The following is a 27,878-nucleotide window of genomic DNA, read 5'->3' on the forward strand; positions in this document are numbered from 1 at the left end:
TGGTTGCACTATGGACAAGGTGGTTCAGTGAGAGCATAGCTGCTAAGCGGACAAGACTTGTGTGACCCTTTCAGCGGACTCTGCTCTTCAACCAGCAGCATATTGCATTGGGGGACGTATAGTTAGTTTAGTTTCACTCTTTACATGAGCCGCACAATCTAAAACGGGCAGTTAGGAGCTGTAACCCACAGCTGTTTTAAAATGGCGGCAGGCATCATGAACGTTTTTTTAATTGTTAGAAGGGGACTATGTAAAAATGGGTAGATCGGGGGTGCTGCAATTGCTTCTACTAGGACTGATTAATTCTTAGTGGTGCAAATGACCCCGGGTGCGCGCTTGAGTATGGTGCACAGGGCGGGAGAGAGGCCAGAGTGGGGGTGAAACTTATGGGGCTGAAGGTTAGCTGTCAGAGCAAAGCGTGCGTCCTGCCGCAGCAGCCACCATGCACGCTCCTGCTGCAATACTCCATGGGAATGAACTTTTGAAAAAAGAGGGACATACACCCACACTTAGCAGGCTACTATTTTTAAAGGACGCACACAAAAGCCAATCTAAAGCGTGGGAGGAGTCAGACCCCACAAAGTACCTACAACTGATCTCCTAACAGCAGAAGCACTATATAGGCTCGACCTAAAAATGTTGCTGCAGGAACATCCGCAAGAGATTGCATGAAGAGGCAGGGAGCTAAATGCCAAGTAAGGTTGTAGACATGTGGCTTCTTTGGTGAGGCATATTTGCCAGCCCTACAAATGTAGGCAGTAGGCTGTTTAATTTTCTTCGGCCAGCTCTACAGCCTCTAGATCTAATATGATTTATGTAATATTTTTGTCAGACACTGAAGCACACTCTGGACTTGTGCAATTATAAACAAGATTCTTCCTGCACAGATTGAGTCATAGACTAGATTTGTTATTTTCATCAAGTTTGGCAGGGAAGTCGGGGATGGCGGATGGTCAAGAAGGTTCGGGGAGATAAATAAACAATCTACTGTTGTTCGATGGAAGCAAGCAGGTCTACTTAGTGGCCATCTGACAATGAGCAGGGTGTATTAATGCTTGGATCCCATGATTCCTCATGTTCTGAAAGAGTGACTAGTTTTCCTGGCACAAAACCATAACCCGGTCTTTCCTACCTACTGCTGCTGTGCAATGATTGCACAGCTAGTCGCTACGGTATTCCGTCCCCCTGGCAGTTAAGCACTGCCTCCTTAAAGTGCTAATAAGAGGAAGCCATTACATGTTAAAACACACACACACTCACACAGACACTTCTGAGCTCATATGTAAACCCCTCATACCTGATAATGTATCTGTAAAGTATGAATGCCCACAAGGCCCGTAATATAAATTTGGTTTTGGGGATAATAGGAGAAGTCTAAATGCTTCCGTGTATGCAGGCCGTTTGGGTGCCTAATCTGTCCAAGCCTTAGCTAGAAATGTGAAAATAGTGTTGGGTCATAGAAAAAATACTACCTGGTAGGAAGTAAGGTCCCTTAGCTATTGTGCAGGCTAAGACGGATCCATTTTAATTAATTTGTGTTTCAGTATTTATAAGAACAAATACACAGAAAAATGTAAGAATTCATCTGAGCAATCTAATAAAAATCCATTAATTTACTGTGTAATTATAATAATATTGCATATCACACTTGGCAAAGTTTGTTCAGAGACAGTTTTCACTAGTGATTTTTGACTACATAGTCACTGTCAGAACCCCTTTCAGAAGGCAACGGGGCACACAGGGGCTACTGGGCAAAACCATGGGGGTTGATGCTTTTTGCCCCTGATGTCCTGGGGTCAGACCTACTATGGATTCTGAGCAACTGGGTCAAGTACTCCTTCTGCACTTGACTTTCGGGTTAGCATGGTCTCTGCAGTCCAAGGCTCCCTCTGGGGGTAGGTGGATACAAGGTAGTGAACACGGGCTCACATATCAAAATGCATACAGCAGCAGCAATAAATCATTATTCAGCCAAATACTCACTTTTATGTAAAAAGAGACGTATTTTATTTTTTACTGCCATCAGGAGAAAGAAGAAACACGCCATTATTAAACAGTCTTCCCCTGAGGGGAGGACTCTAGTGTTTCTATGGCGTTCTCTGTCCCACTCAATCCTCGTGTTATCGCGTTTATTCCCCATTCGTTATTGGTAACATTCAGGGTATGCCCCACTTGAAGTCCGAGTCTCAAAGGTCCAGTACAACTCTAACTTAGTCAATAGTGTTCGAGTGCTACCTCGCTAAATTAGCAGAAAATTACCCGGGGGCCAACAGGTCTGAAACCAGTCTTACTTGGACCGGCAGGTGTGAAGTGTTCAGAGTTCCTGAGTGTGCCTCATCTGCAGACACTCGCAGTTGCTGCAGCATAGTTCAGGTGACTTGTTCATATGCAACTGCAGCGACAGCACTTAGCAGGTGCACAGGCTCTCCTGAATTGACCAGAGGCTCTCTGTGGCTTCTCCTGTGGGGTAAGTGTTCAGTTGGTCTCCTGATGGGGGGTGGCTATGAAAATCCTGTCTGAGGTCCTTCACCTGGGTGATGGTACACAGCTGCTCTCATGGCATCCTCACTTCTCTGGCGGGGTGGGGTAAGGGCAAGTTGCTGTCCTTGGCGTTTCTGGTGACCCTCTCTTGTATACATGGTCACCGCAACTTACAGTCCACTGGCCCCAGCCCGATCAGCACTGTGGTATTCTCCATGGCTGCCCCTCCTGGCATACATGGTCACTGCCTCGCTACCACGCAAGGCTGCAGCCCTTACTACATGGCAGTCTTTTCCACAGCGAGCGACCCCTCCTGGCATACAGGGTCGCTATTGTGCTACCCCACTAGTCTATGGCCCTTAACGCACAGCAGTCTTTTCCACTGCAACCCTACCAAACAGCAGTCTTTTCCACAGCGACGACTCCTCGCATACAGGGTGGCCACCTTAATACTATGCATGAGCTCATGTCAGATCGGTGCACAACACACTGCTAAATATACTGCCGACCTCTCCTGGCATACGGGGTCACCGATTCTGTCCTGCATACAGACAATGGCCTGATCAGTTTAGCAGCAGTTTCCTCACACCTGAACAGGGAGTCCACTCAACAGGGCTACCCACTTGACCTCGCTCCCTCCAACGCTCTCCTCTTCTTCACAGGGTACACTGGTCTTGGTAAGCATGCAGGTGCTCCAGGCTCCGAGGTAGGTGGTCTTGGATTCCCTTGGTGATGTTCCCTCGCCAAGCAGGGAGACTAGTAGGCCTTGGCCTCCAGTCCTGGTCACATGCAGAAGATTTGCTGAGCTTCCTGCTCCTCATGCAGCCCATCTTGCTACTTGGCAGATGACAAATTTTTGGGTCTTACCCTTCTCATAGTCCATTTCCAGCCAACAAATGTGATTTAAAGTCTGACTCTTTAAGGTTTATGTTGGGGCTCTGCTTATTTTGCAGTGCCCACTCCTCTTCTCACACTTGAAAAGCAGTCCGTCACAGCAGGGGTGTCTCCAAAGCTCATAGTACCACAACAGAGGCCATTGGAGTGACTAGAGTTCACACCTGGATTCAGCAATACACAATCTGTCTGCGTGTGGGGTTTGGGGATAGGAATCTCTCTACTCCTCTCTATGTTTCACCCAATGCAGGTATATAGCATACACTCATTGCACAGTGCTGTATCCTCCCTGTACTGTACCACTCGTAGGCACACATGCATCCTGCACCTGCATTTAACATGCATGCACTGCCCAACACTGGATCCTTTGTGTATTGTACCACTCATAGGCACACATACATCCAGCATATGCATTTAACATGCACACAGTGTACTCTTCATGTATTGTACCACTGCCAGGTACACATACATGCAACATATGCATTTGTCCTGCATGCACTGCACAATACTAGATCCTTCAGGTACTGTACAACTCAGGCGCATATACACCCAGCACATACATTCACTATAAATGCAGTGTTCAGTACTTTTTTATCCCTTTGTTGTACCATTCCCAGGCACACATACACCCAGCACAGACACACCTTCTCTGCACTTCACACCAAATCTGTTTAATCTGCAGAATTCTGTTCTCTTGCCCCTTCTCCCTCCTTTCCCTTACCTGCTACGTCTTTATAGCTATTTTGTAGGTCTAGAGTGTAAGGCAGATCAGGTGTGTACTGACCATTTAAATTACATTTTGAGGGATATTTACGGTTCATTAGCACTTATTTTTACCTACATTGCCCTTTAGTTTAACCCCACGCAACTCCTCCCCTCCCCGCCCCTCCCCCCTCCGGATCCAGACCAGGGGTGTGGGGTAGACTTTGCATGTATATGACGCCTACTTCCCTTTAACAACTGCAAACACCCAGCCTGCCCACCCATCGCATCAGCCACCAAGTTTTAGCCATTTCGTAGGATTACTATGAATGGCGGTTCATATGTGTCCAAACAATCCATCCACAGGATAGCAATAGAGGCCACCAGAATGCACATTTCATAATTGTATTCTTGTTCCCATACAATAAAAGCAATTTTACCTTAAGTCACAAAACGTCATGAATATCTAGCAGTCAGTTACTTCTGCTCTTGAAGAAAGATTTGTGAATCAAATCGTCTCATTACTGCACTGTTCCCACTTACCACAAAATCTCCCTCTCTCCTTACGTAACTTCTGGCCTTTAGTTCACTACCTCAATTCCGTGTGAAAATGTGTACAAATCGATTATGCCCAGTATGTAACTACTAAAAAAAAGATGTTTAAAGCAAAGCTTTTGCTTTTTTGTATAAACTTCTCAAGTTCTAAGGAAAAATGTGCGCATATTACAAAGGTTCATCTCTGCTATATATCATTATTTACCATTAACAAAATTGTTCTGAATACAATGTACTTTACAGAAAACAGTTTGTATTCTATTCCCTTGCAGTGCCACTTTGCACAGAGAAAATATGCAAAATATTATTTTGCAGAGAAAAAAACGTGAAAACCTTTGCTATTGTATGTAGAAAAGCACTGAAAAAGGTAAACTTGTAGAGAACGTCTGAAATCCATTTCAAGCTCGAGTGGGTTTCGATTATTTGCAGTACTATAAAAATTACATGAGAATGTGAAAAAATATCCTCAAGCAAAGATAAATAAGTGAGGAAACTTTGCAACCTTTTTGAAGAGTAAAAGTTGGAAACCTCATAAAACTTACAACCCTACTCTTTCATATACTTTCTACTTTGATTGTGATGTGTGTGGTAACCTCAACAGCAGCACCACCATAAATGTCTCCGTCACGTTCTCTGGTGAACTCTCAAGTCTGGTGCCGATATAGAATTTATTTATTTTGAAATACATTCCCGCCCAAAAAACAATTGTTTCCCATGTTACATCCTCAGCAAGATAAATGAAAAATGTTGTCAATGATGTACTATTTTGGAAACTGATCCTTGACAATTATTTATACAGCTTTACAGTGGTCCACTGGTCCGATAACTTTTGATGCCTGCATCGCACCTGTGAAAACTCCAAACACATAGGTTGAATAATTAGAGGAGGCCTAGTTTTTGCGATAAACTATCTCTGTATCAGAGATTTTAAGCACGTTTTGCAGTGGGTTGTAACTATTTTACTTTATCCTGGCCCTGCCCTGTCGGTGAACGTGGTGGTTGTGAGCAAAGACAGAGGGGTGAGTAAAAAACACATGTGCACCGCTTATCTGTTGCACGCAATGCAGTCCATGTTTCCAAATACGCTTGCAGTCAGTTACAAAGTTTGCGTAATCCGCCGAGAACATACCTCATTCTCTGCCAAATGATGTGCCTCCAAGCATGGGACGCTTTGATCGAATTTACGAGAAGCAGGACTTTTACAAGCAATGCTTGTCGTGACAGAATTGTTTGCAGTCAACCATGCTTTCCTCGACTAAACAAACCAAGCGCACGCGCCAAAAGTGGGAGGGTTGAGGGGAGTGCTGCCAACAGCGCACACAGCGTTTCCCTCGCCGGAGCGAGCCAGGGGCACCAAGTTAATTACAAACATAGGGTGTCAAGCTCGCTCCCACAAGGGAATCGCCACACGTGCACGTGTTTCCATTGAAGGCAATGGAATGCGCGCACGTTTTTGGGACAAAAACCTAAGCGATTGCTGACGGTCTTTTTCCTATGCAGTGCATGCGTGCTGCGTAGGTGAGACCTAAAAAGGACCCGATTACTCCTACTGATCTCTGCACTGTATGCTGCCACCACTGCACTTGGCTGCTTAAATCCTACTGAATGCACTAGCCTTCCACCACTATGAGGGTAGCCGTTTGGGCGCCCGTCCTGGTCCAAACAAGACCGCCATCCATAGGACAGGCCTATGACGTGGTGCACACGCATTATCCATGTTTGCCTATGACAACAAAAATCTGCATTTGGGATCCAGACATCAGTTCAGTTGGGTACTCAGGGCAAGGGTGCACATCCATTACCATGCAGAAGACTTTTTGTCCCAACAGTCACATACACTTGTCACTCAGAACGATCTTCAATTAAGTGTTGATTAAAGTGTCTTGCATTGTCTTGCATTTATTACTGACTATCACATTCGGTTAAACAGTTAAGTCATTGGTGCATTTGAATATGCGACAATATTGAGGTTAAGGCTTCTTGCATTGCTCAATTGCATTCATTTACCTTAATGTTGTTTAGATCAGAGGCACATAGTTGTTCATTCTCCTTGATATTATTGTTGTTCATTCTCCTTGATATTATTGTATCTCATAATCTTTCCTTTGATGTCATTGTCAGGTCAAATGTTTCAAGTCCTATCCTGTGATGCCATTTTCAAGTCAAAAGTAATATATTGTCATTTTCTGTTATATCCTCCTTATGTTCATTAGCAAATGATGTCACGTATGAGACAACAAGGGGCTGTGTACAGGAGACTAGGTGTGTGGGTCCAGTAGACTGACATTGTTAGAACGCCTGAGTTCAACTGATAAGACCTTCTATTAAAGGGAACATTAACAGCTAAACAAAGAGCAGTGTCGTGGTGGAAGTCCATGTGCAAGAGTTGCAGAAAGACATGCACCGTCATGGAGCGGATGCGTTCGCTTCTGTATTGGGGGGGTGGGAGCATTTATAGAGTGGCTGTGGTAGTGGCAGCATTTATCTTCACTTGTCCAGTTTATTTCAGTATTTCATACCTTGGTAATGATTGTTCATTGATAAGGAACAAACATTTCTTTGTGTGAGGTTTAGCTGCATGAATACTGTGAGAGCTAGCTTGGTATGTGATGCACACTTATGTAAGTGATACAGAAAAAATGGTCCAAGACCTCTATATATATATATATATATATAGAGGTCTTGAACCATTTTTTCTGTATCGTAAGAAACCCAAGTCCAGTACCTTTTTGGGTCACCCCATTACTTTAATGGTCACTTATGTAAGTGGGAACCCTGCACCAATTCAGACAACCCTTACGGTGATTTCAGTGGTCTTAGGCAACCTTTGAAAGCTCTCTAAGCTTTAGCTGTGGAGAGCAGCCTTCATGATTAGTCCAGAAGGAGTGTAAAGCAGCTTGTTTTACCAGAACATAAGCTTATAGGTATAGATTAAGTGAAAAAGAACCACACAGTGTATTTATTAAAATGTATTCATTATAGGACACTCACTAACACTTACAGATATGTCCTAGCCGGAGATATTCACAATGCACACAATACATTTCAATAGAAATAGGTGGGTAGCACGAAATATACAGTGGTCCCCAAGGGGGAGACAAAACCATATACTAAAATAGTGGTATGCGATCCACAACTCAAGTCAAGACTATACCCAGAAGACGTAGAAGGGCCGGGGACCAAAGGAACCACCCAAGGTAAGTACCACGGAGCACCACTGAGGCCGTGTGCAATGTGAGAACACGACCGCATGATCAATGCAAGTCAATCGGTAAGTCGCGGTTGCAATCTTAATGAAGAAGGACCCTTCCCAGTGGACCCTGAAGAAACCCCGTGGAAGACAGAAGGTTGGAGAGCCACCCCATCCGTGGATAACCTAGTAACCAGGATACTTACACCAGGAAAGCCAAGTGCATAGGTGTGAAGTGGTGTCGGAAAACGCAGTCAAACCTAGTGGAGGACTTCAGGAAGATGCCGCTGCTGGAGAAGGTGAAAGTGTCCGGTGGAACTCAAAGGTGGATTCAGGAAGAGAAGTACCTGCAAGCAGAGGGGACAGAGTTTGTGCTACTAAGGAGTGACCCGGAAGCACGGAAGACGAATGCCCACCAAGGATGGAAATGTTTGTATGTGCAGGAGACCTGGTAGTTTGGCACATTGAGCTATATCATGCCTGGTTGCAAAACATGTCTGTATGTACAAGATATTGTAGAAGCAAGTTAAGGAATTTCATGTCTAGCTATCCGATGGCATTTGTGGTTGAAATGTGGATTAAGGAATTGGAGATAATGCCTGGTAGTCTGATGTGTTTGTATGTAGAGGAGAACTAGAATCGAACCACATGGCACAGATGTTGTCTGCATGCGAGGGATGTCTGTATGCGAATTGTTGATGTAGGTAAGTCATTAGGGGTAGTGATTCATATTGTGCCTTGCTTTGAGATCATCTTCATGTACATGGGTGCAGAAAGTGTGAGTTTTATGTAAAATATCTTGTACAAAACTGTTATAGCCATATTGGCAACCACAATATTGTGAAGGCAAGTACATATAGGTAAGTATAGATATACTATTCTTAACACTCTAAAATGTCAAGGTACCACCTCAAACTGGCACGCATCACGCACAAGGCCTTACACTCTAACTCCCCTGCGTATCTTGCACAGAAGCTTGTGTTATCTGGAGGAAGCAGAAACTCACGATCGGTTAACACCCTCCTCCTCCGGCCTGCTTGCTTTAGGAAAACAAAAACTTACAATCAAGTCTTCGCCGGATCTGCACCAAGAATATGGAACTCCCTCCCTCCTGACATCAGAACAATCCCCTCCCTTGCACGCTTCAAAAAAGAGGCCAAATCCTTCCTCATGGGTAAATTCATTGACTAAACCTGCTCCTCAGCTACCTAAGAGACTATTGCCTCATCCTGCGACTTTGTACAGTACTCATGTGATTTCCTGCCTATTGTATGTCTCTTGTTCTCTGTAAAATGCCCCGATGTACAGTCTCTCCTTCCCCAAATGTATAGTATTGTTGGAATCTCCTGCCTACCTTATGACCCCTCAATTTCTGTAAGCTCTATGATGTACAGGTCCTGTGATATACTACGCTCTATACTACTGTTTGACTATGTAAAGCGCTCTGATACCCTCACGGGTCAAGTTCGCGCTCTATAAAACCTAAAATAAATAAATAAGGTAGAGTGTGGCTGGGAAACTGATGGTGACCATGAAACTGCAGCTGTGCAGACCAGGCGACGCTGTGTACGACCAGGAGCCCGATATGAGCTGTCCCACGTCAGATGTCAAGAGTTGAGGGGTCGGTGCCTGTCGAAGAAGGTATAGTGTTGGGAACAGCAAGGTCCAGGAGGCTCACCACAAACCGGGGAGTCTGGGCAGAACCCAAGCAGTCAGAGGGGCCCAAAGAATTTAAAGATGACCCTCATGAAGACCCACAGGCCGGAGGGACTGGAGTCGCGGAAGGACCTCGAACAGCTCACCTAAGATGCAGGCCCACGGTGCAAGTGATGCGGTGAGGATGAAGATCTTGGCCACTGGAAATGCTTGAGGTTGGGGCTACTTGGAGCCCGAAGATCTTGGTGAAAGTAAGCCAACAAGCCTTTGCAATGGCAAGCCGACGTGATGCACAGTGGTTCAGTTCCTGCGGCTCCGACGAAGTAAACTGACCTCAAACTTGGTGAGAGGACAGGGCAGGCCTTAGGGATGTCAAGAACCACCACCTGTGTTACTGAGCTTTTCGGAGTCCGTGGGAGCCCAGGATCAGCAGACCTGTCAGCTTAGTTGCGGTTCTGGCAAATGCCGGGGAGTGATTCCTTCACTTCAAAGGAGATACCTTCAGGTGTCTTGGATGCCCACAGGCCTTTGGGAGGTTCCTGTATGGTGCACAGGCACGGACGTTGCAGCAGAAAAGCAGGGTGATGACATCAGGAGCAGCAGGAGGCTTCCCAGTTGCAGCATTGATGCTCAGAGCAAAGTCCAGCGAAGTCCAGAGTGCCCAGACGGTTGAAGTGGTGTCTGAAATGAATCTTGTCCCACGTCAAATCTAGGGACCCACCCTCGGGTAAGTCCTTAAGTCCCCTAAGGAAAGTGTTTGGACAATTCAGGGTTCGGGTCAGACAGTGGAGAGGATAATCCCATGTCCGTTGTCCAGTTTTGCGCCAGAGCGGAAGCCAACAGCTCCCTGAGCTGGTTTGATCTGGGCTATGCAAGGTGGGCAGCAAGCGTATCCCTCAAGCAGACTGAGTGGTGCTAGCAAGCGCTCCTACCCGGCCCCAATACACTAAACTCTATCTGGGAGGTGGTCACACCTCCGTGTGACAGGATACCTATTATTCTGCCTTCCCCTGCTCGAGCTTGGCTCATCAGCACGAGGACAGAATGCTGTCCTGGTCTAGAAGACTGGTACTGGGAGCACTGAGGGCCTCCCAGAGGAGCTTTACGGTGCATGGGGGTATGATTCCAACATGTTTGATACCAAACATGATAGGATTCTTTACAGCCAGTTTCGAGATGGTCATCGCGTAATGGCACGGTGCCCCTCCATATGTTATTTGGCTGTCTCACTTACAACCCAGGAGAATGGACTCCGTAGGCTGTAGGGGTGTTCTCCTCATGCAGGGGCACCCTCACACTTGGAACCGAGCGCCCTGCCTTCAGGATTGAAAGGCCTGCCTTAGGGGTGACTTGTAGGTATTAAGTGCAGTGACCGCAGATATAGTAAAACCTATATCTTTTGTAAGTGGTGCTAAAACCAGCTTACACAGGCTGCAATGGCAGGCCTTTAGTTATAATTTGAGTGGTCTCCCATGAGTGGCATAATACATGCTTCAGCCCATGGGAGACCCCTGGTGAACCTATGCACTTGGGTACCTTAGTACCTTATACTAGGGACTGATAAGTGTACAGCAGTATCCAATCTACCGAAGTACTTACCATACCAATTTAGGGGGGGGAAAGCACAGAGACTGGGGTCCTGATTAGCAGGACGTCAGTCAGACTAGTCAGGAATAGCATTACATCAAGCAAAAAGTTGGGGTAACCATAAAAGCAGATCCTACTTTCCTACAGATACTAACTGCACTGTATAACAACAAGTCGTTCAGCTTTGTTTTTAAGCTATTATATGAAAATAGAACATGTATTTATTATGCTAACTGCAACAGTAGGGTTTTAGTATTGTGATCTGATGTCTGAGAAATGTAATTTTCTTCATATACTATTGGGAAAAGATTAACTTTTTTTTTCTTTATATTTCCAGACTGTTTTAAGGACTCTACACTTGCCAAAAAACAATAATCTTTATGTACTTACGCCTGATTTACCACCTCCTTTGTTGTCAAGTCATTCAAGGTAAGGATTTTTGACAAATTATGTTTTTCAGAATGCTCTAGTAGAAAAGTACAGGTGTATAAATTGATCATTTAAATGGCATCCATTATTTTCCTACCAACGAAGCAGGGATGCGACGGATTAATTGGCATCATTGGAGAAGAAACGGTGCATCATTCACTTAATAGTAGAAACAAAAGAGGAATATAGTTCTTTAACCCAGATGTGTTTATTCTAACAGTCTTATCGGGAAATACACTATCATATCCTAGACAAGAAAAAATACCTTTATAACAAGTTTGCTGCATCCAGCACTAGTTATTGTATTTGGTGACCGCTCAGCCCTCCACAGGGCTTGGTCACCCCACTCACTGCTGCCGCTCCTGCCTGCCTTTGCCGCCTCCTGCCTGCAGATTCCTTTGCTCGCTGCCCGCTGCTCCTGGGAATTTCCCTCTGCTCCTGGGAATTTCCCGCTGCTCCTGGGAATTTCCCGCTGCTCCTGGGAATTTCCCGCTGCCCGCTGCTTCTTGGAATTTCCCGCCGCTGCCTCCCTGCGGCCCCGCCCCCCTGTGATTCCATTCGCCGCCCCGCTCCCACCACCCAGCTGCTCCTCCCTCCCGGCTCCTTACTTAAGGGGACCGTAGGGGACCACAGAGTGGGACCGCTCAGCCCTCCACAGGGCTTGGTCGCTCCACTCACTGCTGCCGCTCCTGCCTGCCTTTGCCGCCTCCTGCCTGCAGATTCCTTCGCTCGCTGCCCGCTGCTCCTGGGAATTTCCCGCTGCTCCTGGGAATTTCCCGCTGCCCGCTGCTTCTTGGAATTTCCCGCCGCTGCCTCCCTGCGGCCCCGCCCCCCTGTGATTCCATTCGCCGCCCCGCTCCCGCCACCCAGCTGCTCCTCCCTCCCGGCTCCTTACTTATGACGCCCCCAGAGCGACCGCGCAGCGGACGCGTGCAGCGGGAGCGCCGATTGAGCGCCGATTGAGCGCTGAAGGTGCGCCAAAGGTAAGCCCGTCTGCGCCCGTCCGCGCCTGGCCCGCGCCCAGCGCCAGGACCCCTGGCCCTCCCCGCCGAGGCAAGACGACCCGACTGACCTACGACGACGCCACTCTCAACGCACTCAATGCCGGCCGGACCCACGCCTGCTGCCGAGCCACCCCGAGACGCACCCACGGACCCTTCACCTGCTGCACCTGCAAGTTCACCTGCCTCCGAACCTGCCCCGCACCCGCCAAGACAAACACCAGCAGCAACCACCTCAAGTGCATCCTGATCAACACCCGCTCCGTCCACAGACACGCCGTGGAACTCTGGAACCTCCTCGACGCTACATCACCGGACGTCGCCTTCCTCACGGAAACCTGGATGAACGCCTCCTCTGCACCCGACATCGCCATCGCCATCCCGGACGGGTACAAGATCATCAGGAGGGACCGCATCAACCAGACCGGAGGTGGCATCGCCATCGTCCACAGGAACACCATCCGCATCACGACCGACGCCAACGACTCCTTCGCCGCAGCCGAACATCTCCACTTCCAGATTCACACCGACCCTAAGACGACCCTCAGAGGCACCCTCGTCTACAGACTCCCGGGACCACGCACACAATTCAGCGAAGACATCACAGACTTCATCAGCCCGCACGCCCTCCCCTCCACCGACTACATCCTCCTCGGGGACCTCAACTTCCACCTGGAGAACAACAAGGACCGCAACACCACCGCCCTGCTGGAAAACCTCGCCAACCTCGGACTCAAGCAACTGGTCAACACCCCCACCCACTACGCCGGCCACACGCTTGATCCCGTCTTCTCTTCCAGCAAGTACATCACCTTCAGCCACGCCACCGGACTCCACTGGACCGACCACAGCTGCGTCCACTTCAGCTTCAAAAGATCCACGACCCACCACCACCCGCAACAGGTACCTCACAGGAATTGGAGCAAGATCACCGCAGACCAGCTCACCACCTCCCTCAGCCAGAGCCCACCCGCCAACACAACGGACCCCAACGAAGCAGCCCGCAACTTCACACAGTGGCTGACCGCCTGCGCCGACGACCTCGCGCCACTAAAGAACCCTCCCAGCAGACCCAGAAGCAAGAAGGCATCCTGGTTCACCGACGACCTCAAGGACTCCAAGAAGACCTGCTGCACCCTCGAGAAAGCCTGGCTCCTCGACCGGACCACCGACAACATGACCGCCCTCAAACACGCTACCCGCAAGCACCACCAGCTCATCCGCACCACCAAGAAGAAATCCCTGAAGGAACGACTGGACAACAACGCCCACGACAGCAAAGAGCTCTTCACTATCGTCAAGGAGTTCTCCAACCCCAGCACCGGCACCAACGACATCACTCCGTCACAAGACCTCTGCGACTCCCTCGCCTCGTTCTTCCACTGCAAGATCGCTGACATCCACAACAGCTTCGGCGCCCCACCCACGCACCCAACCGTCGAACCAACACCCCCCACCCTTCGCACCTGGACCACGGTGACCACCGAAGACACAGCCCGCACGATGAACACCATCCACTCCGGATCACCGACCGACCCCTGCCCACACCACGTCTTCAACAAGGCCGACTCCACCATCGCACCCCAACTCCGGAACATCATCAACGCCTCCTTCAACACCGCCACCTTCCCGGAGAGCTGGAAGCACGCCGAGATCAGCGCCCTCCTGAAGAAACCTACAGCGGACCCCACCGATCTCAAGAACTTCCGCCCCATCTCGCTCCTCCCTTTTCCTGCTAAAGTCATCGAGAAGATCGTCAACAGACAGCTGACCGCCTTCCTCGAGACGAACGGATCCCTCGACCCCTCGCAGTCCGGCTTCAGAGCCAACCACAGCACCGAGACCGCCCTCATCGCAGCCACCGAGGACATCCGGACCCTGCTCGACAAGGGGGAAACAGTGGCCCTCATCCTCCTGGACCTCTCCGCTGCGTTCGACACGGTCTGCCACCGTACCCTAGTCCATCGCCTCAGCAACATCGGTATCCAAGAGAAGGCACTGGAGTGGATCATCTCGTTCCTCGCCGGAAGAACACAAAGAGTCCGCCTCCCCCCGTTTCGCTCCGAGGCCACCAAAGTCATCTGCGGCGTCCCGCAAGGATCTTCACTCAGCCCCACCCTCTTCAACATCTACATGAAACCTCTCGCAGCCATCGCACGCCAGCACAACCTCAACATCATCTCTTACGCCGACGACACCCAGCTGATCCTCTCACTCACCAGAGACCCCGACACCGCCAGAACCTGCCTACACGAAGGGATGAAAGACATCGCCGAGTGGATGAAGGACAGCCGCCTGAAACTGAACTCGGACAAGACGGAAGTCCTCATCCTGGGATCTTCACCCTCCGCCTGGGACGACTCCTGGTGGCCCCCAGCCCTGGGCACCGCACCCAAGCCAACCGACCACGCACGCAACCTGGGCTTCATCCTGGACCCCTCCCTCTCGAAGACCAGACAAGTGAAAGCCGTCTCCTCTTCGTGCTTCAACACCCTGCGTATGCTTCGCAAGATCTTCCGCTGGATCCCGACCGAGACCAGGAAGACTGTCACCCAGCCACTCGTCACCAGCCGACTGGACTACGGAAACGCCCTCTACGCCGGAACCACAGCCAAGCTACAGAAAAGACTCCAGCGCATCCAGAACGCCTCTGCCCGACTCATCCTGGATGTCCCCTGACGCAGCCACATCTCCAGCCACCTGAGGAACCTGCACTGGCTCCCCGTCGACAAGAGGATCACGTTCCGGCTCCTCACCCAAGCACACAAGTCTCTCCACGACCTGGGCCCCAAGTACCTCAACGACCGCCTGACCTTCTACACGCCCACCCGCCAGCTACGGTCCACCAGCCTCGCCCTCGCAGCCGTACCACGCATCCGAAGAGCCACCGCCGGAGGAAGATCCTTCTCTTACCTGGCTGCCAAGACTTGGAACTCCCTCCCCATCCACCTTCGGCTGACCCAGGACCATCTCGCCTTCAGGAAACAACTCAAGACCTGGCTGTTCGAGCAGTAGCATACCCCTCCCCCCAAGCGCCTTGAGACCCTCCCGGGTGAGTAGTGCGCTATACAAATGGCATGATTGATTGATTGATTGATTGATTTATGCACTGAAATGTCTATGCGGACTATTGCACGTTGGAAAATTGAGAGTAAAAAATAACAGAAAATGAAAGCAATAAAATAGTGAAACTCAAAAGCTAGTAGCAGAGACACTATAAAAACATAATTTGAACCAGTTGTGTTTTTGTCATTGATTTGATAGGGATTGCAGATTGATAGAACATTTTATCAATGAGAGAGAATTTATTGTGTATGCTGATTGATTAATTTGTATGGGTTACATACATATTTAGTATTCTATTGTTGTTTATCATGAAGAACAAAAGACACAAAGACTGTTTACAGGAAATAGATGGCTTTTTAACCTCTTCGCTGCTGCCGTCGCGCGAGCTACCTCTCTGGTGCTGCGCACATCCAACGGCCGACGCGGACGCACCCGTTTCTTCGAACGTTCAGCACTGGCGCTGAACGTTCGAAGCAGCAAACGGGTTAAAAGTTGGTAGCCATCATGGGAAAGAGATGTGGAAAATGGAGGATCATGGAGGTCAATACGCTTAATCTACAAAGCCAGGTTTCCATTGATAGTTTGAAATGATAAATGCATAATATTAATAATTACGGGTGTCAAGATATAGAGTTAGTTTATTACTGTACTTTTCAGGGCTGCTTTTTTTCAAATGACTTGATTCATTTTTAAGGAACAATGCAAGGAAGAATAGATTGTCTACCAATTGTTATGCTGCATTTAGTCTAGTGTTCACACTGCTTATGTAACACCACCAAAGAATAACAAGGGAAAATCCCTGCCCACTACATCTCTCCTTCCAAGATCAAGTGTGCATTAGCCGTTCATCTATCTAAGATGCTGGATAAGTTGTCTTCAAAATGCACAAACGGTGATGAGAGGAACACTTGGGCTAGCATTCCAATCCATTCTTCCTTTGCCCACAATGCCACAACAAGTTTGACCCAGCCATATCATTCTTGACCCTGCTCCAACTGGAACAGTGCAGCCTGAACTGCCAGGCCTGATCCTCGCTGAACCGGAACACGAGCAACCCAAGACTGTTTTTTTTCCCTGATTGAGGCTTGTGTTCCAGTTTGGAAAGGGCCTGCTGGCTGCTTGGTTGTGTTTATGTTCAAGGACCCAAAGTCTTATCTGAGCATATGTCAGTCTCTCCCCTTCAGCCTGATGAAATTCTATCTTACCATGTAGATATGACTTTATTTGGTCTCAGTGAAGCACTTTTGATGTTATTCTACATTCACCCTGCTGCCGTTTACAAAAGGGAGTTTCATACAATGCAGGTGAGGATTTTGTATTGCCGTGTATGGTGAGGGGGAAATGTTAAGTCCCCCTCCTTTCGGCTCCATTGTCCTAGGTTCTGAGGGTGGTATTGACTGGAGGGCTCAGTGGTAGATTTTACTGTCTGCTTTCTTTTGTTAAGCTACTGCATGTTCCACAATACCATGATCCATGTGGACCCATATCTTATTGGGAATTAGACCTGGCCCACTCTACTGCTATCTCCAGCTTGGTTGCTCCATAGTTTAGATATAAGTTCAGCAATCCCAGGAGCCTTGTTCCCAGTCCAGGGAAGACCTGGCTTGGCAGTTCATGCTGGACTGTTCCCACGAGGAACAGGGTCAAGACTGATTTGCATATGGCTGGGTCTGAACTGGGTGTGAGTTAAAGAACGATGATGGATTCAACCCAGATCTGTGACGGGGGGTGAGTGTCTGAAAAGTGTCCACGCTCAGTCCATCATCTCCTTGTGTTTGCTTTGTTCACCCTAAGTTGGCAGCGTATGCCCAGATGTGGGTCCCTTGCTCACTTTGCCACTGTATTCAAGCTAGCCTGGCTGATATGGGCTGTTACCCCGAAACCCGTCCCAGGATGCTTGTTTCAGGTCCAGGGAACATCTGGCTTCGCGTTCGGAATGGACTTTTCCCATGAGGAACTGGGTTAAGACTGATTTTCTTATGGCTGGGTCTGAACTGGGGTGGAGAAGTGAGCTAAAGAACAATGATGGATTCAACCCAGATGTGTGACTGGGGATGAGTGTCTGAAAAGTTACAGCACTCCGTCCATCATCTCCTTGTGTTTGCTTTATAAATACAGCAATGCCATGCCTCTTCATGCCCTAATTTGAAATGAAGGCTTCTGTGAGATAAGGGTTTTAGGTTTGGCCTATATGAAATCTTACAATAGTTTCTGAATCTGGTGTATAAATGAGTGCTCAAAGGGGATAGGCAGGGCCTTGAACTTCGAGAGTAAGTTCTGTAAAACATTCATTTTAACTGTGTTTTCCCAGATGGGGAGATGAGGAACTTGGACCATTAATTCAAGTCTTTTTTGGTGTCAACTATTGAAGAGGAACAATTTGTTTTATACTGGTTCGAGATTTTGATTCCAAGCTACTTTACGTTCCCCGTACCATAATGAAAAGGATATGTTACTTCTAGGTAGGCCACCAACTCGAAAGGGAGAGATAAATTTAAGATCTCAGATTTATCACAGTTTATTTTATATCCAGAGACCATTTCAAACTGCTGCAGCTGATTAATAAAGTCTGAGGGAGATGTAATTGAGCTAAAGGAAAGCAAGACATCATCATATAAACTAATCTGATGCTGATCACCCTCAAACTGAATTCCTTTGATACCTGAGGGCCGTCTAATCTGACAGGCCGAGGCCTCAATGGCTAGAGCGAAGAGATTGGGGACATTCCTGCCTTGTGCAACTGTGAGGACCAAAAGATTGTGAGAGTTGCCTGTTCCGGGCTATTCTTGTTGAGAGGCTGACTTAATTAGCTAAGACCACATATCTGTATTTCAGACCGAATCCCATTTAATCTGGTACCTGTTACTGAAAGGTAAAGTCCACCCACGTAAATGCTTTCTCTTTGTCCAGTGAAAGGATGTCAGATGGAGCTGTCTTTTTCTCAATCATTTGTGCTCAAGTGGACCTATTGTTTAAACCTGAACGGTTCATGGTTAGAATGGATTGCATATAAATTAAGAGGATTTCTAGTATTGAGTTTCAGAAGTGTACCCCACTAAACCAAGAGTCAATAGATTTCAGGTGTAGTCATTGTGGAGCCTTGTTGTCCAAATAGGTTGACTAAAGTATAATTTCCCAAAACTTGTTTTGTTCTCCTCTATTTAGAGGAAGCGTTAAATCACGCAGTTCATCATATATAGCTTGCTAACCCAAGCAGATTTGTCAATTATATTTTTAACTCCTCGTCACCAATATAAATGATGCATTGTATTATTCCAGTAATTATCATAAGTATGAAATATCAATTTCTCATTGACAGCAGACTCATAGGCCTCTCCAGGTACTAATGTGTTTTTCACAGTAGTCTCCTCAGAGTAATAGATCACAGTGGGCAGAGGATTGTATGAAGTCTTTAAAGTAGTAAAGTGGTTTGCCTCTGTAAAGTGTTTCAATATTTATCATGATCAGTAAGTGGGGTTGAAGCATAAGCGATAGTCTGCTTTTGATAAAGAATCCTCAATAAAACAATGTCACTTTTGTATAGTTATGGTGAAGCAATTGCGTTTTAATTCTGTTGACATTTATTTTACCACAGAGGCATCCATGCCCATATTCAGAGTCCTTGTGGAGCATATCTGAAAGAAACACGTTCGTTATGGATTCCTTACCTTAGAATTACCCCCAGGCATCAGACTGGAATCAGAAAGTTTTTTTTTCAGCCGTACCTCGGCGCATCGGAAGGTGGCGTCGGTCGGCTCCGCGTTCGTCGTTGCTGTTGTGTCGCTGGGATGACGTCGCGGTAGCTACTTAGACACCGCCCTCGCGCGCTGTTGTCAGTACTTTCTTTTACCGCGCCAGCCAGTGCAGACCTGGAGAGAGTGGTACCTCAGTCATTTTTTGACTAACTTTTTCTCGACTTTTGTCAACTTCTTAATGAGTCTATCGACTCCTGGTGCACTAGGGATGTTCGGCTTCAAGGATTGTGGGTCCTGTAACGGACTGATGTCGGTTACGGATCTGCACCATGTGTCTCTCTTCTACCTGGAGCACGACCACGATCCCAAGTCGTGCTCCGACTGCCGGTCGATGCCGTCAAAGACTTACGGGAGCGGTCCCGAAAGTTACTTTCTCCTTGACATTTGGACTTCTGCTATTACAGACTGTCAATGCAGTATAATTTTGTAGTTTCTGGTAGAAGTGGTCCTTTGCATTTGCAATGGATAATTACAAAGTATTTCTGATGGGTATTTCTACATGCAGAGTCAGTCCTCACCTTGAATATCCCAGGCACTAGACTAAATATAGAGACTTTTAACATAGCTCTTACACACCAGTAAGGGGCACTGGCTCCCTCTCATTACCAGAGGTGGAATCATATTGATGTCACTGGATCCCACTCAGACACCCTAACAGTAGTTCCCTTTTTTCAGCGCCTTGAAATGCAGAGCTTCTCTCCTCAGCTATTAGGCAAAACTTTGTTTCAAATTCTTCATTAGAAGTGCATTATGTTACTGATATCAAAACTAGTCTGAGCACAGCAGATTCATGGCCAGGGCTATGGCATCCCCGATATCTCTACATGGTCACTCCTGATTGCAGTCTACAGGTTTTTCTGGGTATGTGCATGCCACACTGATGGACATGCCATTTGATTCAGAACCCCTTTTAAGCTGTAGTACAAGACCCGAAGGAAGGGGTTGCCAGAACCATCCCTCTTCCACATCGCCACCTGGAAAGCTACTTTAGCTTTCCCTTGAAGGACCAGATGCAGCCTATTGGAAGACTGATATCTTCCTTTCTACTAGCCTGTAGGACCATTCGTTTGGACCAGTAGGTCCTTCAAATTGTAGAAAGGATGTATATCCTACCCTTTTAGCAAGCTTGCCCTACCAGCATATCGCACTGCACAGTCCCTGCAGTAAGAGGACACTTAAGCACGAGGTGTCAACCCAGCTACAGAAAGGATTGGTGGAATTGGTGCCAGAGCAGGATATTGGGCAGTGCTATGCTTGTTACTTCCTGGTTCCCAAAAAGGACTACTGTCTTTGTCCGGTCCTAAGCCACAGGCTTCTGAACGTTTACCTGTGCAAGATGTTCAGGATGCTGCCCTGGTTTTGGTTCCTCTGGTACCTGAGACTGGATGGGGTCCCTTAACTTTCTGGGCTGATATTTTCTTTCATATAATGATTTTATGGTTACATAGGAAGTACCTGCACTTCGTGGTAGGGACACTTACGATTTGTTTGCTGTCCCACCCTTCAGACTGACATCAGCATCTTGAGGCTTCACAAAGGTGATGGTGAGGGTTGTGGTCTACTCAAGAGGTTGGAGATCGCAGTCTCCCGATACCTTGACAACTGGCTGCTCAAAACCTGGTCTGTATAGTTGGTTTCATGCCACTTTCATGCAACAGCATCCCCGCTGTTGAACTTGGGGTTTTTCATTCAGTGTGCCAAATTCTCACCTCACTCTTAAAGCTTCCCATTTATAGGCAAGGCCACTGGAATTATGTGATTGTGCGGCCGCAGCGATTTTCGCATAATTATAGAATTGCTGTTGTTGTCACATAATCCAGTCGGTCCCCGGTAGCTTGTATCCTTTCTGGTGAAGAATTGGCTTGGTAGTTTGGTCTGCCCTGTTCCCATGATGCACTGGGCCAGGGACAGACTAATTTGCATATAGCCAGGTTCTGAGCTGGGATGGGGCAGTGAGCTAAATAACGGTGATGGATCAAGCCCTGATCTTTGGACTGGGTAAGAGTGGTCTGCTTAATTCAGACACTCTGTTCATCACCACCCCCTTTTCTGAATCGTTTTTGGCCACTATAGGTGTGGCAGGGTATACTCAGACATGAGTCCCTTGCTCACTGCTCCATCAGGATTCAAGCAAGCCGGGCCGACGAGGCTGAAATGCCAGAAACCGGTCCCCGGTAGCTTGTATCCTTTCTGGTGAAGAATTGGCTTGGTAGTTTGGTCTGCCCTGTTCCCATGATGCACTGGGCCAGGGACAGACTAATTTGCATATAGCCAGGTTCTGAGCTGGGATGGGGCAGTGAGCTAAATAACGGTGATGAATCAAGCCCTGATCTTTGGACTGGGTAAGAGTGGTCTGCTTAATTCAGACACTCTGTTCATCACCACCCCCTTTTCTGAATCGTTTTTGGCCACTATAGGTGTGGCAGGGTATACTCAGACATGAGTCCCTTGCTCACTGCTCCATCAGGATTCAAGCAAGCCGGGCCGACGAGGCTGAAATGCCAGAAACCGGTCCCCGGTAGCTTGTATCCTTTCTGGTGAAGAATTGGCTTGGTAGTTTGGTCTGCCCTGTTCCCATGATGCACTGGGCCAGGGACAGACTAATTTGCATATAGCCAGGTTCTGAGCTGGGATGGGGCAGTGAGCTAAATAACGGTGATGGATCAAGCCCTGATCTTTGGACTGGGTAAGAGTGGTCTGCTTAATTCAGACACTCTGTTCATCACCACCCCCTTTTCTGAATCGTTGTCACATAATCCATCATCTGCTGCAAAAACAGCCGATTTTAAAAACAACAAAAAGATTCACTAGCTAAAATGGTAAAAAAGTTACTAAAAATGCAGAAGCACATGTTAGCGTGCAGTGGAAGACCTTTTGCAAAGGTTGACTGGTCACCTTTCTGCTGCTATATTTGGGTATTAAACTGATACTAATGAGATGCACCCAATGCCCAAACAGTGTTACCAAGTGTAGGAAGGTACAAAATAACGAAGTAATACTATTGAAAAAGTGCCGTATTACGCCGCATAGTTTGTCTTTTCTTGCTGCATAATTCACTCAACCCTGCTGCATATTTTGCCCTCTTGTGCAACAAAATTCCAGTGGCCCTGTTTATAGGGACAGTATTGGCTATAATGTTGCTTAGAGTGCTCCCCACGCAGAGGATCTGGGACATTTGGGATATGATTCTGATGTTTCAGTTTCACACCTGGGTTCCAGTCCTGATGGTTCTAGGACTGCTGTGTCTCACATTCTATTCTGAGGATGATCTGTCACAACCGTGCCCAAGTCCTCCTAATCACCCTCCCTTGACTGACTGAGAAGGATGTGGTGTGCAGTCGTTCTGCACCTCTTCCTGTGTCTCCCGCTCAATCTTCTGTTCAGGGCAAACCTCCTGTTAGTCGTTATTGCAGGTTCTGTACCCCAACTTCAGAGCCTACACCTTTAGGCCTGGAGTATGAACACAGATACCTGGCCTCTTTCCAGATACCACCAGAAATGGTCTAAGGGATCCTTTCTGCTTGTCACCCCTTCATTGACAAAGTAGGTCTATTCTGGAGGTGGAACAGATTTGTCACTTGGTGTGCTGAACAACATGAAGACATTTTTTAGGCTTCTTAGTCTGAAATCCTCCAGGTTGCACTGTTGCTGGCTTTTAGCAGGGTTGTGCGGTGGGCATTGTCTAGGGCTACATTGCAGCCTTCTCTGCATTTCTGTGTGTTCTGGATCAGATATTTCTCTTTAAGTTGTCTGTAGGGATGGGAGTCCTTTGTGGACAAATATATTTCCTCACTTACATCTGTTTGGAAGCCTAAGAAAAGGAAACTCCCATATAAACTGCTATAATTAATGCTAGTGCTAGCTACGCGTAGGGTGGCCATAACTTGGATGGGGCAGAGGGGCCCGGAAGTGCCGACCTGGCTCAAGGATGTAAGAGAGTGGTCTCTAGCCGAAGAAGCACAAATGAAACTCACCCGTAGGGACGAGAGCTACAAGAGGACCTGATGGTCTGGCGTGAAATGCGCCCCTCTGGATTGTCGGAGGGGTGTAAGAAACTGGCTCTATATATACTGCACCAAAGTGAGGTACAGTGTGTACAAGGGTCTCTAGAAGTTTGGCAGAGGATAAAGTTAGATAGAACCTTACTCTCTAAAGTGGTAGCTTGGTCGAGCAGTAAGGCAGTATCAGAGGACAGTGTAAAGCATTTGATGTACACTCAGTCAGCAAATGAATCCACACACTCGAGAACTGAACTCTAGGCCAATTGTTTTGCATAAAAAATATACTGTTTTATTTCTAGAACCAAGCAAGCCTGTTACAGGTAAGCATAAAAATACTTTTCAGTAGTAAATTACTTGTATGAACACAGTTAAAAATTGTGGTGGAACTTTTACTGCTTTTGGTTACAGTATTAAGTAAGCAGTTTGCAACACATTGCTGGTATAGTACATTCAAATGAATGGGCGTTTTAAGTAAAGTGCAGTTAATTACTTTTCAGATTACTTTTGCTAACAGGACTGGATCCTAGATTTAGCCCTGGGTCATTTCCTGAAAACAGGTGAGTAAATGTGTTTTGGTTAGAGGTACGATTTTTAAAGAATATTATTGTATTCCAAAAGTTGACACTTAGAAACTTTTTCACATAGAATCACCAATGTTATCCTATGGGAGGAAATTCACATAGCAGGTAAGTTATGTTAACAATACTTTTTCTTACTCAGTGCTGGATACCCAGATTCAGCACTGGGACATTTCCTGAAAACAGTTGAGAAAATGCGTTTTGGTTGTTCAGCTGATTGTTAAGGAATATTTTTAGTTTTCAAAAGTCGACACTTAGAAACTTTTTGGGAGAAAATGTGTCAGTGTTATTTTAGGAGGAAAAAGAGGGTATTATTTTCCAGCTAGGTAATCAGTCTTTGGAGTTAGGGTCCTGGGGTTAGGCTCAGAGGTCTCCCAAGGTCAGTTGCACCCTCAGCGGCACTCGGGCGGCCGGGTGCAGAGTGTTGAGGACCAATGTTATCCTATGGAGGATAGGGGGACTCCGGTTGGTGGCTACTGACAAGCAGGGCACGGGGTTGTGGGAGCAAAGCTCCTAGGGTTAAGCTCAGGCCAAGTTGGGGACCAAGTTAGCACAAAAGGGGCACCCTCAGCAGCTCTATGGCGGATAGGCCAGGACAGCCAGGTGCAGGGTGCTGTTTTGAGGTCGGGTGCCCTGTTGATTTCAATGGAGATTCTCCGGGACAAAGAAACAGTGCAGGCTCGGGGACGAGGATCTTCCGGGAGTGACCACCACTTTGAGGGGTAAGTTGGGATGTAGAGAGATGGTTAGGCACTGCTGGGATGGGAACGCAAGGCCCTGGGGCGTCGGGTGCAGGGGTGCCTTTGGATGTCCGATTTTCCTACCCGCTCTGGTTGCGGTTGGAGAGGGGGTTCTCTGGATTGAGGCTGCAGGTGTCGCCTGGAGGCTTGAGGCAGGTCAGCGATCGCCGGATCTCTGGTCAGAATCGCTGGGGGGACCTCCTCGTGGTGTTTTTCCACTCTAGCTCGGGCCGGGTTCGGCGGGTGCAGAGTGGGCTGGATTTGCGGTTCCTGGCTTGCACCAGGAGCTACAGTTCAAACACGTCCGGTGTTCACGGGAAAAACAGCTTGGAAAGTGAATTCAGGCAGGTCCTAGAGGTTTTTGAGGTTGCTGGCCGCTTGACACTCTGGGGATTTGCAGGAGCAGGTTCGAGGGGCGACAGGCCTGTAGGGCATCTTGTTAGCTCTGCATGGCTTCTCGTCATCCTTCTACTTTTCTTGTGGTTGCTGGATCTAAGGAAGGAAGGTTCAGGGTGCCCCTAAATACTAAATTTAGGGACATTACAGGTAGGTGGAGGGCAGGGATCAATGGGTCCTTTCCCTGGGGTGGGTACACCCCCTATTTTGCCACCCTCCAGTGGGAGTGGGGCAGAAGCCAGTCTCTGGTTGGATGGGTCCCCTCCATCCTCAAGATCGGGGGGACTCGAGGTTGTGCTTCACCTCGCCTACCCCACATTAGGAGTGGAGTTGGCAGAGGTGGGCACACCTCTCTTCCTCACTTTGTTTTTCCTGCCGGGTCTCCCACCCAAAGTGGGGGGTAGAACCAGTGGGGACCAGCTGCTGAGTACAGCAAGTGGTCTGGAGAGGCTCACACAGGCGGTATGCCTTTGAAGCTTCTCCTTCATGAACCCTGCCCATCCTGGGGGGGAGGAGGCTTGGCACCTCGTCCCAGGATGTGCATTGTTTCAGGCCCCTGAGAGCAGCAAACTCTTGACCCATGGGTCCAGAAACATGTCTGGTGGTGGCAGCTTTGGCAGTCACTCAGTCAGTACACTGGGAGTTGGTCGAGTTTCAGGGGGCATCTCTAAGATGCCCTCTGTCGTGCATTTTACATTAAATCCCACACTGGCATCAGTGTGGGTTCATGTGCTGAGAAGTTTGATACCAAACTTCTCAGTTTTCAGTGTAGCCATTATGGAGTTGTGGAGTTCGTGATGACAAACTCCCAGCACCATATACTCTTAATGGCAGCACTACACTTACAGTGCCCAGGAATGGACCTGGGTACTGCAGGGGTACAGGGCTCATGCACCTGTACCCTCACCACAGGCCTAGGGCACCCAGGTTGAGGGGTGACTGATGGATACCAGGGCAGTGGTTTGTGGGCATAGCACACGGGGATGTGGGCCAGGTCGACTCTTCACTCTGTTCCGCACCAAGATACGCAGCCTGTATGTGTCAGGGTACAGGGCCTCTAAGGGTGGCACAATAAGTGCTGCAACCCTTAGGGGCCTTCTTTGGTCACATTGCCCTGGGTACCTGTGGTACCATTTACCAGGGGCTTACCTGTGGCCAGAGATCCCAATTGGGTTTTGGCTTCAATGCAGTTTTAGTGAAGGAACACAGGCCCTGGGTACCTGATTGGCAGGAGCCCAGGGCACACTCAGTCAAAGCACATCAGCAAAAAGTGGGGACATACCATGCAAGAAAGAGGGCACTTTCTCACAAGGGGGAGCCCTCCACTTAGGATACGATTGAAAGCGGGGACAGTGGGTCGTATGTGGACGACTGCTTAAATCATGATGAGGGGCGAGAAGTCCAGTCCCAGTAATATGCAACCTGAGGCCCATTGGTATATCTCATGCTTCTACATCACTGTATTGTTCTTACGAATGAATATGTACCCCCATTGTGCCTTTTTACCTCAGATGCTATCACCTTTACCACGTATTACCGATTACATCAATGGTATGCTTCTATATGCTGTATCATTGTTAATTTGTTTTTGCTATTGTAAAACGAAAAATAAAGTTTAAAATATATATATATTTATAAATATATATATTTCCTCCAACTCACTTTCTCATGCCCCTTTGGGATCTGAATTTGGTTTTGACTTTCTTAAAGGGTACACCTTTTGAGCTCTTCCACAGTCATCAGTTGAGTTTATTAACTCAAGAGTGTTTCTGGATGCCATTACTTTGGTGTAAAGCGCGTCAGTGAGTTACAGGCATTGATCATCTGCCTCCTGTTCACATGCTTCTTCCTGGACAAGCTTGTCCTCAAAACTAGAGCCCTCCCCAAGATGGGGACCCTTTTTCACCTCATTCACCATCTTACTGTCCCTCCTATGCAACCAAAAAGGTTGAGAAGTTGTACTGACTTGGGCTCCAGGTATGCGGTTAGCTCTTAAATATTGATCGCACCAAAGCAGTCCGGTCTGAAGACCAACTCTTCAGAGGGTACACATGTGACATAAAGCCCCTACTCCACCTCTTTTTTTATGTGTTCCCTGAATCAATCTTAAATAATGGAAGTCGCCATCTTTCCTGATTGATGCAGAATTATTGTCATGTCTCCCATTTGATGCAGATGTCGTTTGCCCATATCTTTCGGAGAACTGTGACAGCTTCAAGTAATTCAACTAATGACATAGATATAACACCTGATGAAACGTTGGTTTGGGCCGTATGTCTACTTTTCACAATGAATTAAGAACAAATACAGATGTATAACCGAAATAGTGTAGTCTGAATTTAAGTCCTTTTACCTTGCGTGTTCAGAAGGAAATAACTGTGGCACACACCTTGATGCACGTAATCTATGTCGGACATTCCTAAACTTATGTCTGAAATTTCAATTTCTACTAAGATTTAGTATAGAAGGACTGAGTCATTCACCCAGATTGTCGCCCGAGATTCTGCCAGAGATGGTCTCCCCTTCTGCCAGCGCAGATGCTACATTTTGCCTAAAGACAGTAAAGGTGAGTCCCCGAGATCGACCGCAAGGCAGCGAGTGTTTGCCCTTTGCATGTCTACACGCCTCCGCTGATGAAGACATCCTTTGATGTCAACAAGGTATGCATTGCACCTCTTCTCCCTAAGAAACTCTAGACTGCAAATTACTCTGCCTTCCATGCTCTTAGTGTACTGATTGAAGTCTTTTTTTTTTAGGGTGTTTGGTTCCAGATTACATTTTAAGCATGTTAGAAATTTTATTCTTTTTGTTTATAACGTGTCTTCTAGCTGTTTTTATAATATTCTG

At 47.5% G+C, this 27,878-nt stretch overlaps 1 protein-coding gene across 2 annotated transcripts in view; it reads left to right on the forward strand.

Annotated features, from left to right (window-relative positions):
• Positions 1-27,878, forward strand: part of FAF1 (Fas associated factor 1) — a 1,925,838-nt gene that overhangs the window by 493,676 nt on the left and 1,404,284 nt on the right. For both annotated transcript variants that reach the window (XM_078671305.1, XM_078671297.1), the window contains exon 6: positions 11,403-11,494. In XM_078671305.1, the coding sequence (XP_078527431.1) occupies positions 11,403-11,494 (92 nt within the window). The remainder of the gene's footprint in view (positions 1-11,402; positions 11,495-27,878) is intronic.

The sequence above is a fragment of the Lissotriton helveticus genome, chromosome 1_2 (assembly GCF_964261635.1).
Source record: "Lissotriton helveticus chromosome 1_2, aLisHel1.1, whole genome shotgun sequence".
In the NCBI taxonomy this organism is placed as follows: Eukaryota; Metazoa; Chordata; class Amphibia; order Caudata; family Salamandridae; genus Lissotriton; species Lissotriton helveticus.